This window comes from Ovis aries, chromosome 5, assembly GCF_016772045.2.
Source record: "Ovis aries strain OAR_USU_Benz2616 breed Rambouillet chromosome 5, ARS-UI_Ramb_v3.0, whole genome shotgun sequence".
Lineage (NCBI taxonomy): Eukaryota > Metazoa > Chordata > Mammalia > Artiodactyla > Bovidae > Ovis > Ovis aries.
The window spans coordinates 8,266,753-8,283,444 of NC_056058.1; the positions used below are offsets into that span (position 1 = coordinate 8,266,753).

The 16,692-nt window shown below is 38.3% G+C and overlaps 2 protein-coding genes and 1 long non-coding RNA gene across 3 annotated transcripts in view; 1 reads left to right on the top strand and 2 right to left on the bottom strand.

Moving 5' to 3' along the window:
• LOC132659866 (uncharacterized) overlaps nt 1-16,692 on the top strand; it is a 995,695-nt gene that overhangs the window by 188,209 nt on the left and 790,794 nt on the right. The gene's annotated exons all lie outside the window — the stretch shown is intronic.
• LOC105614131 (olfactory receptor 7C2-like) lies at nt 4,455-5,447 on the bottom strand. Its single transcript, XM_042249433.1, has one exon. It carries the CDS (start codon nt 5,388-5,390, stop codon nt 4,455-4,457), a length of 936 nt encoding a protein of 311 aa, XP_042105367.1. The 5' UTR covers nt 5,391-5,447.
• Nucleotides 14,258-15,205, bottom strand: LOC101106259 (olfactory receptor 7A5-like). Its single transcript, XM_042249780.1, has one exon. It carries the CDS (start codon nt 15,185-15,187, stop codon nt 14,258-14,260), a length of 930 nt encoding a protein of 309 aa, XP_042105714.1. The 5' UTR covers nt 15,188-15,205.

Consider the following 16,692-nt stretch of genomic DNA (forward strand, 5'->3'; position numbering starts at 1 on the left):
ATGGCAACCCACTTCAGTATTATTGTCTGGAGAATGCCATGGAAGAGGAACCTGGTGAACTACAGTCTGTAGGGTCTCAAAGAGTCAGACATGACTGAAGTGACTTAGCATAGACCCAAATATATAAAGCTCTGTGTAGTCAAAGCTATGGTTTTTCCAGCAGTCATGTACAGATGTGGGAGTGGGACTGTAAAAAAGGCTGACACCAAAGAACTGATGCTTTTGAACTGTGGTGCTGGAGAAGAATCTTGAGAGTCCTTTGGACAGCAAGGAGATAAAACTGGTCAAACCTAAAGGAAATCAACCCTAAATAGTCAACGGAAGGGCAGATACTAAAGCTGAAGCTCCATACTTTGGCCACTTGATGCAAAGATCTGACTTATTGGAAAAAACCCTAATGCTGGGAAAGATTTAGGGCAGGAAGAAAAAGGAGCATCAGAGGATGAAATGATTGGATGGCATCATCAACTCAATGAACATGAGCTTGAGCAAACTCCAGAAGATAGTGAAGGACAGGGAAGCCTGGCACACTGCAGTCCACGGGGTCAAAAAGAGTTGGACATGACTGAGTGACTAAACACAACAAAAGTATAAAGAAGACCCAATAAAAAATAGATAATTCAATATCTAAAATAAAAAGCACTCTAGAAGAAATGAAGGGCATACTCAATGATACAGAAGAATGCATAAGTGATTTGGAAGATAGAATAGTGGAGATTATATAATCATAATAGCAAACAAAAAGAAATAAAAAAAGTGCAACATATGAGATCTCTGGATATATAAGGGAATCCACATACCAACTGATTCATCTGTAGAAACTTTGCAGGCCAGAATAGAGTGACCCGATATATTCAAAGTACTGAAAGGGAAAATCCTGCAACCTAGGATCTCCTACCTGGGAAGATCATCATTTAGAATAGAAGCAGAGACAAAGAAGCTCTCAGACAGGCAAAAATGGAAATATTTCATCAATAGGAAACCTATCCTAAAAGAAAAGTTGTAGTCTTCTCTAAGTATAAAAGAAATATCTATAGGAAAGGGAAAAGTCCACTAGGAAAGGCAAATATATAGTAAGGATTAAAGATTACTTAAATAATTAACACATAGATTAAAAGACAAAGATATATAAAAGTAACTATGATGGCATTGTACAGGAGACAGGGATCAAGACCATCCCCATGGAAAAGAAATGCAAAAAAGCAAAATAGCTGTCTGAGGAGGCCTTACAAATAGCTGTGAAAAGAAGAGAAGTGAAAAGCAAAGGAGAAAAGGAAAGATATTCCCATTTGAATGCAGAGTTCCAAAGAATAGCAAGGAGAGATAAGAAAGCCTTCCTCAGCAATCAATGCAAAGAAATAGAAGAAAACAACAGAATGGGAAAGACTAGAGATCTCTTCAAGAAAACTAGAGTTACCAAGGGAACATTTCATGCAAAGATGGGCTCGATAAAGGACAGAAATGGTATAGACCTAACCGAAGCAGAAGATATTAAGAAGAGATGGCAAGAATATACAGAAGAACTATACAAAAAAGAGCTTCACAACCCAGATAATCATGATGGTGTGATCACTCACCTAGAGCCAGACATCCTGGAATGTGAAGTCAAGTGGGCCTTAGAAAGCATCACTAGGAACAAAGCCAGTGGAGGTGATGGAATTCCAGTTGAGCTATTTCAAATGCTGAAAGATGATGCTGTGAAAGTGCTGCACTCAATATGCCAGCAAATGTGGAAAACTCAGCAGTGGCCAAAGGACTGGAAAAGGTCAGTTTTCATTCCAATCCCAAAGAAAGGCAATGTCAAAGAATGCTCAAACTGCCACACAATTGCATTCATCTCACATGCTAGTAAAGTCATGCTCAAAATTCTTCAATCCAGGCTTCAGCAGTATGTGAACTGTGAACTTTCAGATGTTCAAGCTGGTTTTAGAAAAGGCAGAGGAACCAGAGATCAAATTGCCAACATCCGCTGAATCATGGAAAAAGCAAGAGGGTTCCAGAAAAACATCTGTTTCTGCTTTATCGACTATGCCAAAGCCTTTAACTGTGTGGTCACAATAAACTGTGGAAAATTCTTCAAGAGATGGGAATACCAGATCACCTGACCTGCCTCTTGAGAAACCTATATGCTGGTCAGGAAGCAACAGTTAGAACTGGACATGGAACAACAGACTGGTTCCAAATAGGAAAAGTGCTATGTCAAGGCTGTATATTGTCACTCTGCTTAGAGTACATGACGAGAAACGCTGGGCTGGAAGAAGCACAAGCTGGAATCAAGATTGCCAGGAGAAATATCAATAACCTCAGATATGCAGATGACACCACTCTTATGGCAGAAAGTGAAGAGGAACTAAAAAGCCTCTTGATGAAAGTGAAAAAGGAGAGTGAAAAAATTGGCTTAAAGCTCAACATTCAGAAAACTAAGATCATGGTATCTGGTCCCATCACTTCATGGGAAATAGATGGGGAAACAGTGTCAGACTTTATTTTTGGGGGCTCCAAAATCACAGCAGATGGTGACTGCAGGCATGAAATTAAAAGACCTTTACTCCTTGGAAGGAAAGTTATGACCAACCTAGATAGCATATTGAAAAGCAGAGATATTACTTTGTCAAAAAAGGTCCATGTAGTCAAGGCTATGGTTTTTTCCAGTGGTCATGTATGAATGTGAGATTTGGACTGTGAAGAAAGCTGAGCACCAAAGAATTGATGCTTTTGAACTGTGGTATTGGAGAAGACTCTTGAGAGCCCCTTGGACTGCAAGGAGATCCAACCAGTCCACCCTAAAGGAGATCAGTCCTGGGTGTTCATTGGAAGGACTGATGCTGAAGCTGAAACTCCAATACTTTGGCCACCTCATGCGAAGAGTTGACTCATTGGAAAAGACCCTGATGCTGGGAGGGATTGGGGGCAGGAGGAGAAGGGGACATCGAGGATGAGATGGCTGGAGGGCATCACCAACTCGATTAGCATGAGTTTGGGTGTACTCCGGGAGTTGGTGATGGACAGGGAGGCATGGTGTGCTGTGATTCATGGGGTCACAAAGAGTTGGACACAACTGCATGACTGAACTGAGCTGATCTGATGACTGTAATGGATACTAAAGAGATAAGCATGAATATGTAAAATATGACATAAAAACACAACATGTGTGGTATAGGAGCATAAAAATGTAAACATTTAAAATATGTTTGAACTTAAGTGACTATCAGTTTTTTTCAAGTAGATATAATTATGAGTGAAGAAATATGAACTCATGGTAAATACAAATCCGAAAACCTATAGGAGATAAACAAAAGTAAGAAAAAGGAAGGAAACCATGTATACCATTAAATAAACTCATCAAGTCACAACAGGAGAAACAAAAAGAAGAAATGAACAGAGAACTATGAAAACAACTGAAAAACAAGGAATAAAATAGCAATAAGTACACAGCTATCAATATTTACTTACAAATGGACTAAATTTCCAATAAAAAAAAAAACATAGGGTGGCTGATTGGAAAAGAAAGTCCTTCAGTAAGCTGCCTGCAGAAACTCACTTCAGGGCTAAAGACACAAACAAACTGAAAGTGAGGGGATGGAAATGATAGTTAATGGAAATGTAAACAACAAGAATGCAGGAGTAGCTCTACTCATGTAAGACAAAATAGAGTTTAAAACAAGGTTATAACAAAAGACAAAGAAGGACATTCTATAATGATGATGGGATCGTTACAAGATGAGGATATTACAGTTGTTAGCATACATATTCCTAATAGAGGAGCACCTATATATTTAAAGCAAATACTAACAGACATGAAGGGAGAAACTAGCAATAATACAATAATAGCAGAGAATTTTAACACCATAGTTCTACCAATGGAAAGACCATCCAGATAGAAAATCAATAAGGTATCAGTGGGCCTAAATGATACAATAGGCCAATTGAACTAAATTGCTATCTAGAAGAAATTACATCCAAACCCAGCAGAGTGCACATTCTTTTCAAGTGCAGATGAAATGATCTCCAGGATAGATCACATACAAGGTCACAAAACACCCTCAATCAATTTAAGAGAACAGAAATTACATCAAGCATTTTCTTTGACCACAGTTGTATGAAACTATAAAACTACAGAAAGCATCTAAACAAAGCTAGGTATGGAACAGATTTTTGATCACAGCTTCAGGATGAATGGACCCTGCTTACCCCTTGATTTCAGAATTTTAGTCTCTAGAACTGTGAGGCAATAAATTTCTGTTATTTAAGCCAACTGATTTATGGTACTTTGTCATATTAGCCCCAGAAAAATAATATACCATCTTTAAATATAGTCAAACTCAAGGCACAGTAAGATATAGTGATTACAGAACTAGAAAAATTAAACTAATGTTTAGATATATCCAAGAATGTGAAAAATGCCTACCAATGATTTGATCCTTGCTACTTATGAGAGTCCTACAATGATCCCATCATTGTAGGATCATTGATGGTGCCCTGCTGAGGAGTCTCCCTAGGGTCCCCTTCATGTCTCTGTTCCTCAGACTGTAGATGAAGGGGTTCAGCATTGGGGTGACCACAGTGTACATTACTGAGGCCACCAGAATTGTCCTAGAGGATGAAGTGATTGCAGAACTGAGGTAGACCCCTAGGCCTGTGCTATAGAACAAGGAAACCACAAAAAGGTGAGATCCACAAGTGGAAAAAGCTTTATACTTGCCCCTGGCTGATGAAATTCTCAGGACGGAGGAGAAAATCTTAGAGTAAGAAAAGAAGATCCAAAAGAGAGGGAAAACACCTAGAACAATAGCCACAAAATACACCACTATGTTATTGATGAGGGTGTCAGAACAGGTGAGCTTCAGGACTTCAAGAAGATCACAAAAAAAGTGTGGGATCTTCATGTTCATGCAGAAGGACAGCCTCAAGACAGTCAAAGTCTCAAGCAGGGAGCTTGTGACACTGAGGCACCAGGAACCCAGAGTCAGCATCCCACAGACCCAGGGGTTAATGATGACCATATAGTGCAGAGGGTGACAGATGGCCACAAAGCGGTCATAGGCCATCACACTCAGGATTAAAATGTCCAGGCATCCAAATACAAAGAAAAAAAATATCTGGATGATGCAGCCTTCATAAGTAATAACTTTGCTCTGTGTCTGGATGTTCCATAGCATCTTTGGGATGGTGGTGGTGGTGAAACCAATGTCTGCAAATGACAGGTTGGAGAGAAAGAAGTACATGGGGGTGTGGAGGTGGGGGTCTGAGATGATGGCCAGGATGATGGCCAAGTTCCCAGCAAATGTGACCAGGTACAAGGACAGAAACAGCCCAAAGAAGAGAGGCTGCAGGTCTGGGTCCTCTGTGAATCCCAGGAGGAGAAAGCTTCTTGTTTGGTTTATTTCCATGTGGCTGCTGGGTTTGTTCAGAATCAGCTGAAAAGAAACACAGAATTCATTCCAGATAATAACTACTGCGAATGACAGAAATATCCTTAATCCAAACCCAGGGAGATGTCATTCATTTAGGGCTAAAAATTTGATCTATTTGGTAACAAATTGTGGTTGCCATTGCTACTTGGAAAATCTGTTCCTAGGTTCAGTAGCTCTCTCTGAATAAAAAGTATCTGGTAGAAATAAGGGGAGAAAAGATCAATAATTGTACCATAAGTTGAAAAATCGTAAATGAGAATATGCTATGGAGAGAATTAGGATATAAAAATAATCTATTTGACTGATAAAAATTAGTGTATTTAATCTAGAAAGACCTAAGTGTAAATCATAGAAAGATTAATGCATGAATTTAGAAAAAGGCATAGGATATTAAAGGTTCATAAAAGAAAGTGTAAAAAGGCAATAAATGTTAGACAAAAATTCTTTCTACTATTGCTCTATGAGGGATACTGTCTTCATTGCTAGAATTTATGTCTCTTCAAAAAAGATTAAGAAGGAAAAATTCCATCATGTGGAAAGAAAAATAAAATTTCAAACACTTGCTATGAGAAGATAGTTGACCTGCTTTTCTGGCCTTGGGAAATTAAATCAGCATACAGATCTTTTTTAATTAGACACATACTTGTACAACCCCAAGGGGAAATGACCTATAACAAGATACACTAACTTGTGGGCAGAAATCACGTTTGAGTGGCAACAAAAGTCTAGATTTTTAGATTCATTTTATCCTACTATTTCTTTCAAAAATAGTCACACAGGTACTCAAGAGTGAAAAACATTTTAAAATTTGAAGATGCACTTAAGTTTTACAAAACAAAACTAACTAAAGCAGAAAATTAAGCTAAAAGCATAGCTAATATATGAAGAAGAAAAATTTTACAACCAAGAAATAAATTCCAATGCTAATTCTTTGACAAAAGTCAAATAGAGAAAATCAGATGCTTAATGAAAGCAATAAAAAGAAAGAGAAAGAACAGAAATGCCTAAAATTAGGAAAGAGAAAAACGGACACATATAGAAGAAAATACTTAACTTTGCAAGATGATATTACTTGTAAATCCTCGTTAAAAATTGAAAATCTCTAAGAAATAAATTTATTGATTGGTTAATTCAGCTTATAGGATAACAGATAAATAATTAGAACATCAAAACTTACCTTCAAAATTACTATGGAAATATGTGAGAGAAACATTAAAAGAATGCCCCTTTAAGTATTAAAGAAGAAAAGAAAGTTTACAATCACAAGTACTATTTACTAACACCCTTGAGATCTGAAATTGTTGTTTGAAGATTATAGATTGGTTTCTGATAATGACTTGAAAGCTGAAAACCTCTTTCACTGAATATAATTTTAAGAAGGCAGTTGATATACCACAAATTTGCAAAAACCAATAGCTATGTTAAGGTGACATTCAACTGCAGATGCTGATATATTGTAATGTTTTACAAAAAACATTTCTATCTAGTTTCAAAACATTATCATCATTATGAAAATCTCTGTACTTACTACTTGTGTAACTTCTCTGTAAATCTCAAATTATTCAAAAATGAAAATTGGCAGAAAAAATGAGTGTGAGAGAAAAATAGCATTCATAATTACAGTTAAATCTCTTAAAAACAGATTACAATAATTTCAAGTAGTAACAAAAGTAGAAATCTGGAACAGGAACTGGAAACCACAAACATACAATAAATGAGAATGATAAATTTATTATATAAGCTAAAAATTATTGAGGATAACCAAATGTCAAGCACCTGTGCTACGTTTAATAGCCTTAGCTCTTTTTATCATCATCACAATTGGTGTGTGCCTGCTAAGTCACTTCAGTCATGTCTGATTCTTTGTGACCCCATGGACTGTAGGCCGCCAGGCTTCTCTGTCCATGGGATTATCCCTGTAGGAATAATGGAACTGGTTGGCATTTCCTCCCCTAGGGGATCTTCTCAACCCAGGGATCAAAACCACCGTCTCCTGTGGCTCCTGCATTGCTGGCAGATTCTTTACTACTGAGTCACTGGGGATGCCCCATATTGAGGTATAGTTAACAAATAACATTATATTAGTTTCAGGCGTATGGCATAATGATTTGATATGTGTATGTACTGCAAACTGATGATCATAATAAGTATAATTAACAACTATTTCCATACATAATTATGACATTTTTTTCTTGTGATAAGAACTTCTAAGATCTAGTCTCGTAGGAACTTCCAAATATACTATTCAGTCTTACTAACTATAGTCACCATGCTGTACATTATAGTCCCATGATTTATTTTACAACTGGAAATCTGTATCTTTTGACCTCCTTAACTCATTCCACCCACTGTCTCAGGCAGACATTGAACGTCACTACTTTTTTTTTGTTTTTTAAATTTATTAAAATTTTTTTCCTTTTTTAATTAAAAATTTTTAATATAAATTTATTTATTTTAATTGGAGGTTAACTACTTTACAATATTGTATTGGTTTTGCCTACTTTTTAAAGAATGAATATGTGTTTACAGTAATGCAGTGATAATGATTATTGTGTATAGATGATCACAGAATGTTAGGGACAATTTAGGAACTTAAAAGGCATTATCTCCTGGGCTTTCCTGGTGGCTCTGTGGTAAAGAATCTGCCTGCCAGTGGAGGAGACACGTGTTCAATCACTGATTGGGGAAGATTTCACATGCTAAGGAGCAATTAAGCCCCTGTGCCACAATTCCTGAGCCTGTGCTCTAGAGCCCTGGAGCCACAGGTACTGAAGCCTGAGTGCCCTAAAGCCTTTGCTCCATAACAAGAGAAGTCACAGCAGTGAGAGGCCATGCACCATGCCTAGACAGTAGCCCACACATGCTGTAACTAGAGCAAAGCTGTTGCAGCAGTGGACCTAACACAGCCCCAAATAAACAAATACAAATAAAAAAGTGCATTCTATCCTTTCACTTAATCATCTTAATGTTATGAAGTGGATAGTACCGTGATCCCGATTTTACAAAATTTAAAACTGAGAGCCAGAATCATTAACTAACTTAATGTGAGAAGATGTATAAACAGATTTGCAAGTGTTAGCTATATGGAACCCAAGGGAATGTTCCTTATTTGAACGAATGAATGAAATTTGATAGATGAAAGGATAAAGGTGCATCTTTGATAGAGGAGAATATAGGAACCTGTAACAGCCTCTTAAAAATGTCTAAGACAGCTGGATAAGAACCTCTGGAGACATTTTGGCAGCCAAGACATCAGTTCCCATTAAAATGGCGAGATGTTCTCAGAACTGGGTTTCAGAAGAGAGGAGGAAGCTGAAAGAGATTGAAAGAGACTCAGGATGTGAATTGTGTAGAATGTTTTAGTAAATGGACTTTTAACATTGTGTTATCCTCATTTGTGCCACCCATGTTAGTACTCTGAGAATTCTGCCTGTCTCCGTACCTGTTTTCCATGGCACACACTCTAACACCCATGGTGGGTCTCTAGTATCTTCAGTCCTTTCTTTCCTGGGTGATGGATGGTCAACTCAGCTCCAAAGAAGTGCAGGGAGGTGACATCAGGCATACATTCTCTGAAAGGGCACCGCTGAACTTCCTCCTTCCTGGGACTGTGGAGCTGTAGTGAGAGGAGAAAGGGACATATTTACCATTTCTGGGGCTTCAGAGGTTGAATTCTCACAACTTCTCATTAAGTTAATTGTTCCATGTCACTCTATTCTAGGAGAAATTTGGTTCCCATGAGTGAGGAAGCTAAAACAGAAAGGAGCTTTTTTTCTGCTAGGTTTGTACCCATGGGAGCATCTTGGCTTTGAGATATGCATACTCCTTCCCATGCACCTTAGTCATGATGCTCTTTTCTCCATATGCCTTGTCTCTAGTGTCCTTTCCCATGAGTATTTCCTCAACATTTCAGTTGAAATCTGTTTGGTTATCAAAGACATGCTGGCAAATGGTTCAGGACCACATGAGTCCCAAGCACCTGGACTTGGAGTTGTCGACAAAGAACTGGCACATACCCAATTCCCAACAAAACCATTTCTAATGACTTCTAATCACACTATTCAAGGTGCAATCTACTGAAGTTTCCAGACATGCTATGAGAGAAACATGGAAAGGTAAGAGGTGGATGTCTGGCTATATAGGCAGGACTCTGCAGATAGCCACAACGTTACAAGGTCAAAACAAGTCCATTAGACCCTCTTTGATATTCCAACCCAGAGGATAACACCATCTTTATTAATTCATAAGGTACTGGTTTTAAAGTCATAATCAACAATATCAAAGCATTTTCAGAAAATAGGAACAGGCCATCACTTAGAGTGCTTAGGTATGATCTCGCATGTCTGTTAGATTTTACTTCCTTTTCTCCATTCATGAGGAAAGTGCTATTTTCTATTCTGCTCATGGTGGATCTGAATTCCCAAGTTTTATAGCCACTGGGTACTTCCTATACTTCAAACATTTTTTTCATCTATTTTCTCCCATAATCTGGCTTCCACTTTTAATATCAACTAACTTGTACCTGTTAATATCACTAATAATCTACTGGTAGCCTCATCTAATGGTTTTCCATTTAATTATCTTCTGACGTTTGCATTTCAACATTTCTTCCTGAAACTCTATACCTTTGATTTCAATTCCTATTCTCTCTGTTCTCCCATCTTTCTAAACTTCTCTGCTTTTACAGGAAACTCTAATGTCTTAACTCTCTACAAAAACACATACAATACTGGGGAAAATGGTCAGTATCAACTTCATGAATATGAGAAACTACTGATGGTTCAGAGCAAAGAAGTGAACACTTAAGAAAAAGGCAACTGGAATCAGATGAGAAAACTTTTTGATAATTTAACTTATTATTTCCCCAACATCCCCTTCTTGGGTCAGTAGCAGTGTTGCAGATGGCACCACAGTCCCTGTGTGGATTCTTAATGATGGAGAACCAAAAGATGTGGCTTTCTGTTTTGACCTTTCTTCTGATTCCTCAAAGGATTCGCAAAATTTACTTCTAACAAAGAGATTCCAAGTTACTTTGCCTAACTTGGAATTTCTCTCAAGGTGGGAAAGCAGCTATGTGGAATGCGATTGTTGAGCATATTTAAAGATAGATGAACTACCTCCTGGTGTCTGGGGCAGAAGATATGAAATGGGGCTAACAGTAGGCACACTGAAATTTCTGGGAGGAAAGACTGGAGAGGGAGATGCTTTGGAAGTATGACTATGAGAGTATTCACATATTATTTAGAATTTAAAAGACTGGGCAGAAAGCCTGATCAGAAAAAAAAAAAAAAAGCCCTAATATCTCACCTCTGACTGATAGTCAAGGCTCTGGGCAAGTAGCATGTAAAGACAAAGGTAAATAATTATTAAATGTTCAGCAGAGGATTAAAAGAAGTCCAAGTGTACACTGGCATGTGCACATGCTTGCACACACATGCACACACACACACACACCCAAAAAATAAAGTTTGAGAAAGTTTATTTTGATCCAGAGTTTAGGAAATCTATCATTAGCTGATCATTAAGATAATAGAACAGAGACTTTAGTGATCCCATATAGCAAAAAATATAGTATATAAAATTTAGTTTATAAAAATCATTAAGCAAACAAACAAATACAGTCTACACTACAACAGCGATATATTTCTCAAGGAGGAGGTACATATCTGATTTCTGAAATTGTGACAATTTAATATTCACAATATTTAGTTTTCAATAATAAGGAGGATAAATATGATGCATGCATAGAAATGAGAAAGTATGACTCTTTCACAAGAACAAATCAAATAGTAGAATCTGAATTTGAGACTCTGGGCTTGTCAGAAAAAGACTTAATATAAATTGTCTTAAATATACTCTGAGAGCTAAAGAGAGCCATATACAAAGAATTAAAAGAAACCAGGAGGATGCAACAATTTATGTATAAAGGGAGTCCCAGAAGAGTAGTTGAGAGAAAGTGGCAGAACAAATGTTTAAACAAATAATGACTAAAAAAAAAAAAATAAATAAATAATGACTGAAAAGTTCCCAAAGCTGATGAAATACATGAATCTATGCGTTCAGGAAGCTCAAAATATTCCAAACAGGATAAACTTAAAGAGATCTATCCTGAGACATACTGTAATCAAACTGACAAAAGAGAAAGACAGAGAGGACCTTGAAACTAGCAAAAGAGAAGTGACTTCTCACATAAAAAGTATATTAGTAAAATTAACAGTTGATATCTAATGGGAAGTGTGAGACTTAGAAGGTAATGGGATGTCATATTTAAAGTTCTGGGGGAAAAGCTCTTAACCAGCAAAACAATATCCAGCAAAACTATCCTTCAAAAATGAAGGATATTATCTATTAACAAATTAAGCCATGATACAACTTGCATGAAAAGGCAAAATATTATGAAAGTGAAGGATATTCAACACAAAGACTGTGTATTGTATGATTTCTTGTATATAAACTGCATATAATATATAGATACATAGAGCCACACATGGAACACTTTTTCAGGGTCTAGAAAAGGAAGTAATGGGGAGCAACTGTTCTTATAATGTATAAATGATTTTATGTTGAAATGATGAAAGTGTTTTAGAACTAGATTGAGGAGGTAGTTGTACAACACTCTGAACGCTCTAAATGATACTGAACTCTTTGTCTTAAAATGGTTAATTTTATGTTATGTGAATTTCAACTCGATTATTTTTGAAAGAAGGAGAAATTCAGACATTACCAGATAAACAAGTTGAAGTTTGTTTTTGGTAGATATACCCTCTACATAATGCTTTGTGATCAACACTGTCAAAGGCTTTAGCATAGTCAATGAAGCAGAAGTAGATGTTTTTCTGGAATTTCTTTGATTTTTCTATGATCCAACAGATGTTGGCAATTTCATCTTTGGTTCCTCTGACTTTTCTAAATCCAGCTTGTACATCTGGAAGTTCTTGGTTCAGATACTGTTGAAGCCTAGCTTGAAGGATTTTGAGAGTTACCTTGCTAACATGTAAAGTGAGTTTAACTGTGCCGTAGTTTGAACATTGGAGAAGGCAATGGCAACCCACTCCAGTACTCTTGCCTGGAAAATCCCATGGACAGAGGAACCTGGTAGGCTGCAGTCCATGGGGTCGCTAGGAGTCAGACACGACTGAGCGACTTCACTTTCACTTTTCACTTTCATGCATTGGAGAAAGAAATGGCAACCCACTCCAGTATTCTTGCCTGGAGAACCCCAGGGACAGGGGAGCCTGGTGGGCTGCTGTCTATGGGGTCACACAGAGTTGGACACGACTAAAGTGACTTAGCAGCAGCAGTTTGAACATTCTTTGGCATTGCTCTTCTTTGGAATTGCAATGCAAACTGACCTTTTCCAATCCTGTGGGCACTGTTGAGTTTTCCAAATTTGCTGGCATATTGAGTGCAGTACTTTGACCACATCATATTTTAGGATCGAATCAGATATACTAGTTGCTAAGTTGTGTCTGACTCTTTGTGACCCCATCAACTGTAGCCCACCAGCCTCCTCTGTCCATAGGGATTCTTCAGGTAAGGATACTGGAGTGGGTTGCCATGTTCTTCTCCAGGGGATCTTCCCAACCCAGAGATTAAACCCTGGCCTCCCACACTGCAGGCGGATTCTTTACTGTCTGAGCGACCAGAAAAGCCCTGAATCAGATGCATATGTGTTAACTGGAGCCACTAAATTAATGTTAATAAAGGAAATTGTTCTCTAAGGCAATGCATAGGTGTTTATTCAGGATTCTGAAAGCTCTTGTCACTCAGATGGGATTTGCCCTTTCACTCTTGTCAAGGTTGGCTGCTGAATTTTCCCCCAAATACCTCAATACCCAAGCCATTGTACAACATCACTGCTTCAGTTTTACCACAGTGTGTGGATTATCATGTGTCATGTCTATAGCCTATGATAAGAAATACTTCAAAAACCTTAAAATGTTTTTAAGTTCCTTGAAGGAATTGGCTGGAGACAGTGCTTTCTTCATTACATAATGTGACTGTTTTATAAGAATTAGGAAGATCAATGTCCTTTTGGACAAGATCTTCCTGCTTCTCTCAAGCAATTGTTTGTTTTAATGTTGTGGATACTGTCAATCTTGTGATTGCTCTTTATAGATTGATTATGTAAATTTTCCATTCCCCTCTTCCCTCTTGACAGAGCCTGATTATATCTGGAAGTGGTCAGATGCCCAGCAAAGATACCATATTTTCCATATCCTTTTCAATCATGGACAGTCATGGATAATATGTTAAGTTTTTGGGTGGGAATATTGAAATGCTCTGTAACAGCCTTTTCCCTTTCTATCTGGAATTTGCACAAGACAATGAGACTCTTGGAGCTGACATACCTTGGAAAACTACATTATAGATGCAGGAACAGAGAGATAGAATGAACCCTGAGACATTGTTCATGTTCTTCTTTTATGAGGGCGATAAATTAACCCTTAATTGTAAGTAAACAATTTACTTTTTTCTTTTATGTAACATGGCTATCCTTCCAGGAAAATAAGATGAAAATTACTTGGGATAGTATATATTATTTGAGAAGAAATTATTCTTAAGAAATCCTTGTTGTTCTATGAACAAAATGAAAATATCCAAATATTTCAGATCAAAACTTGGGAAAAAATTTGTGTTGTGGGACAGAGGATAAATGGGAAAACTTTATCAGACTCAGGAAGTGAATTACAAAGTGAGTTACTCAAATTGTATAAAGAGGTGGAGACAAAGAAATGGACATTGATTTCCATCAATAGAAGGAACAAGGTTTACTTCCTGGCTCAGCTGCTCTTTGTCCTGCAATCAAGAGCACTTCTTGAGATGCAGGAAAGCCATCCTGGTTAGAGCTGCTGTGCCATAAATGCTCTCAGAGCTCTCTTTATGTCTTTGTTCCGCAGACTGTAGATGAAGGGGTTCAGCATGGGTGTGACCACAGTGTACATCACCGAGGCTGTTGCACTCGAGTGTGAGCTGTGGGTACCGGCAGAGCCAAGGTACACTCCTAGGCTTGTAGAGTAAAATAGGGAAACAACCAAGAGGTGAGATGCACAGGTAGAAAATGCTTTATACTTCTCCTGAGCTGATGCTCTTCTATATATGGAGGAAATTATCTTAGAGTAAGAGTAAAGGATTCCAGCCAGAGGACCAATGGCCAGAAGTAGTGATGTAAAATATATCACCATGTTGTTAAGAAAGGTGTCAGAACACGCAAGTTGGATGACCTGATTGAGTTCACAGAAAAATTGGGGGATTTCTAAATTTTCACAGAAGGACAGATTCAAGACTATTAAACTTTGTAGCAAAGAGTTCAGGACACCCATGACCCAGGACACCAGCACCAGCACTCCACAGAGCCGGGGATTCATGACGACCATGTAGTGCAGGGGGTGGCAGATGGCTACGAAGCGGTCATAGGCCATCACAGTCAGGAGTAAGTCGTCCAACACTGCAAAGAGTACAAAAAAATACATCTGTGTGATGCAGCCTTCATAAGTTATACCTTTGCTCTGTGTCTGGATGTTCCACAGCATCTTTGGGATGGTGGTGGAGGTGAAACAGATGTCTACAAAGGACAGGTTGGAGAGGAAGAAGTACATGGGCGTGTGGAGGTGGGGGTCTGAGTTGACAGCCAGGATGATGAGCAGGTTCCCAAATACAGAGATCAGGTACATGGAGAGGAAAAGCCCAAATATGAGAGGCTGAAGTGCTGGTGCATCTGAGAATCCCAGAAGAAAAAATTCTGAAATTTGTGTATCATTCCGTGGTTCCATGTGCTGGAGGTGACTACCAGAAAAATTTAAAAAGATTTATTTTCACATAAGCAACTTAATATAATAACCGACTTAAGAACCTAGAATTAATGTTATGTTTATATTGTAGAGCCAATACATTAATTTCCATATTTGGTGGCTTGCCTGGTCCCCATTATGGAGAAGGCAATGGCACCCCACTCCAGTACTCTTGCCTGGAAAATCCCATGGACGGAGGATAGGCTGCAGTCCATGGGGTCGCTAAGAGTCAGACACGACGGAGCGACTTCACTTTCAATTTTTACTTTCATGCATTGGAGAAGGAAATGGCAACCCACTCCAGTGTTCTTGCCTGGAGGATCCCAGGGACGGGAGAGCCTCCTGGGCTGCTGTCTATGGGGTCGCACAGAGTTGGACACGACTGAAGCGACTTAGCAGCAGCAGCACCTGGTCCCCATTAAGGGCATCCTCATTCCATTTTTATAGAAATTCCTTTCCCACTGTCAGCCTGATATTCAAGCATAATGTATACTACTGTTTTTGAGAATATCTGTCATGCATTTGAGGAACATATATTGACTACAGACCATGTTCCAGGCATAGCCAGAGCATAGGGATGATTAAAAATAAGTCTTTACAATCTAAAGATTTATGGAAGTGAGAAAATATAATCAACCAAAAATAATAATGTAACATGTCTAATAGCACAGATGCAATGAAGAAAAGGAAAGCATACATAAAGGAAAGAGTGGATAGAATGTGCTATTTTTATTGGGACTTCAACCAAGACATGCGAATAAGGTAACACTTTAACAGACACTTTAAAGAAGAATGAGAGAGAGAGAGAGAGAGAGAGAGAGAGAGAGAGAGAGACAAGGTTACCTGAGGAATATGTGCCTGGCAGAAGGAACAGCCAGTGCAAAGACCCTGGGGAAGAAGTGTGCTTCAAAAACTCAAGGCCCAGAATGAGCCAGTGTGTGGTGGGAAATGAATAAGCCATAGAGTGATGAGAGATGATGTTAGAGGATGTTGAGGAGAGAGGAAACCTGCCTGCTGCTGCTCAGGCTTTGAGATACAGGGAGCCCATTGTCCACACTATGTATGTAAATCTTGCACTTTATTAATCTCATTGTAAAGGCATCCAGTGAATTAAAAATGATCCCTTCCTTAGCACTTTATTGAATGTGTTATGGTCCCTGTATTATGAGTTACTTTGGAATACATCATTCCAGGTACCCCTACTCTGAGGACTGCTCTCAACTCACAAGGCATGCACACACACACACACAGACACACACACTCACACAACATTCCCAGGCCTCCTAATCAAAGTTATTTCCATGTTTGTTCACTCCCTCTCACACTGTTTCACTGTTTAGGCTCTGAGTAGATACAACTCTAGCTGTCCAGATCAAATATCCTTTCTCTAGATAATTTAGAAATGGTACCCAGAAATTCTTAAGTCTCCCATGGACAAATAGACTTGGGCTCCATATTGGTAAGTCCATTTTTCTGCTTTGTATTAA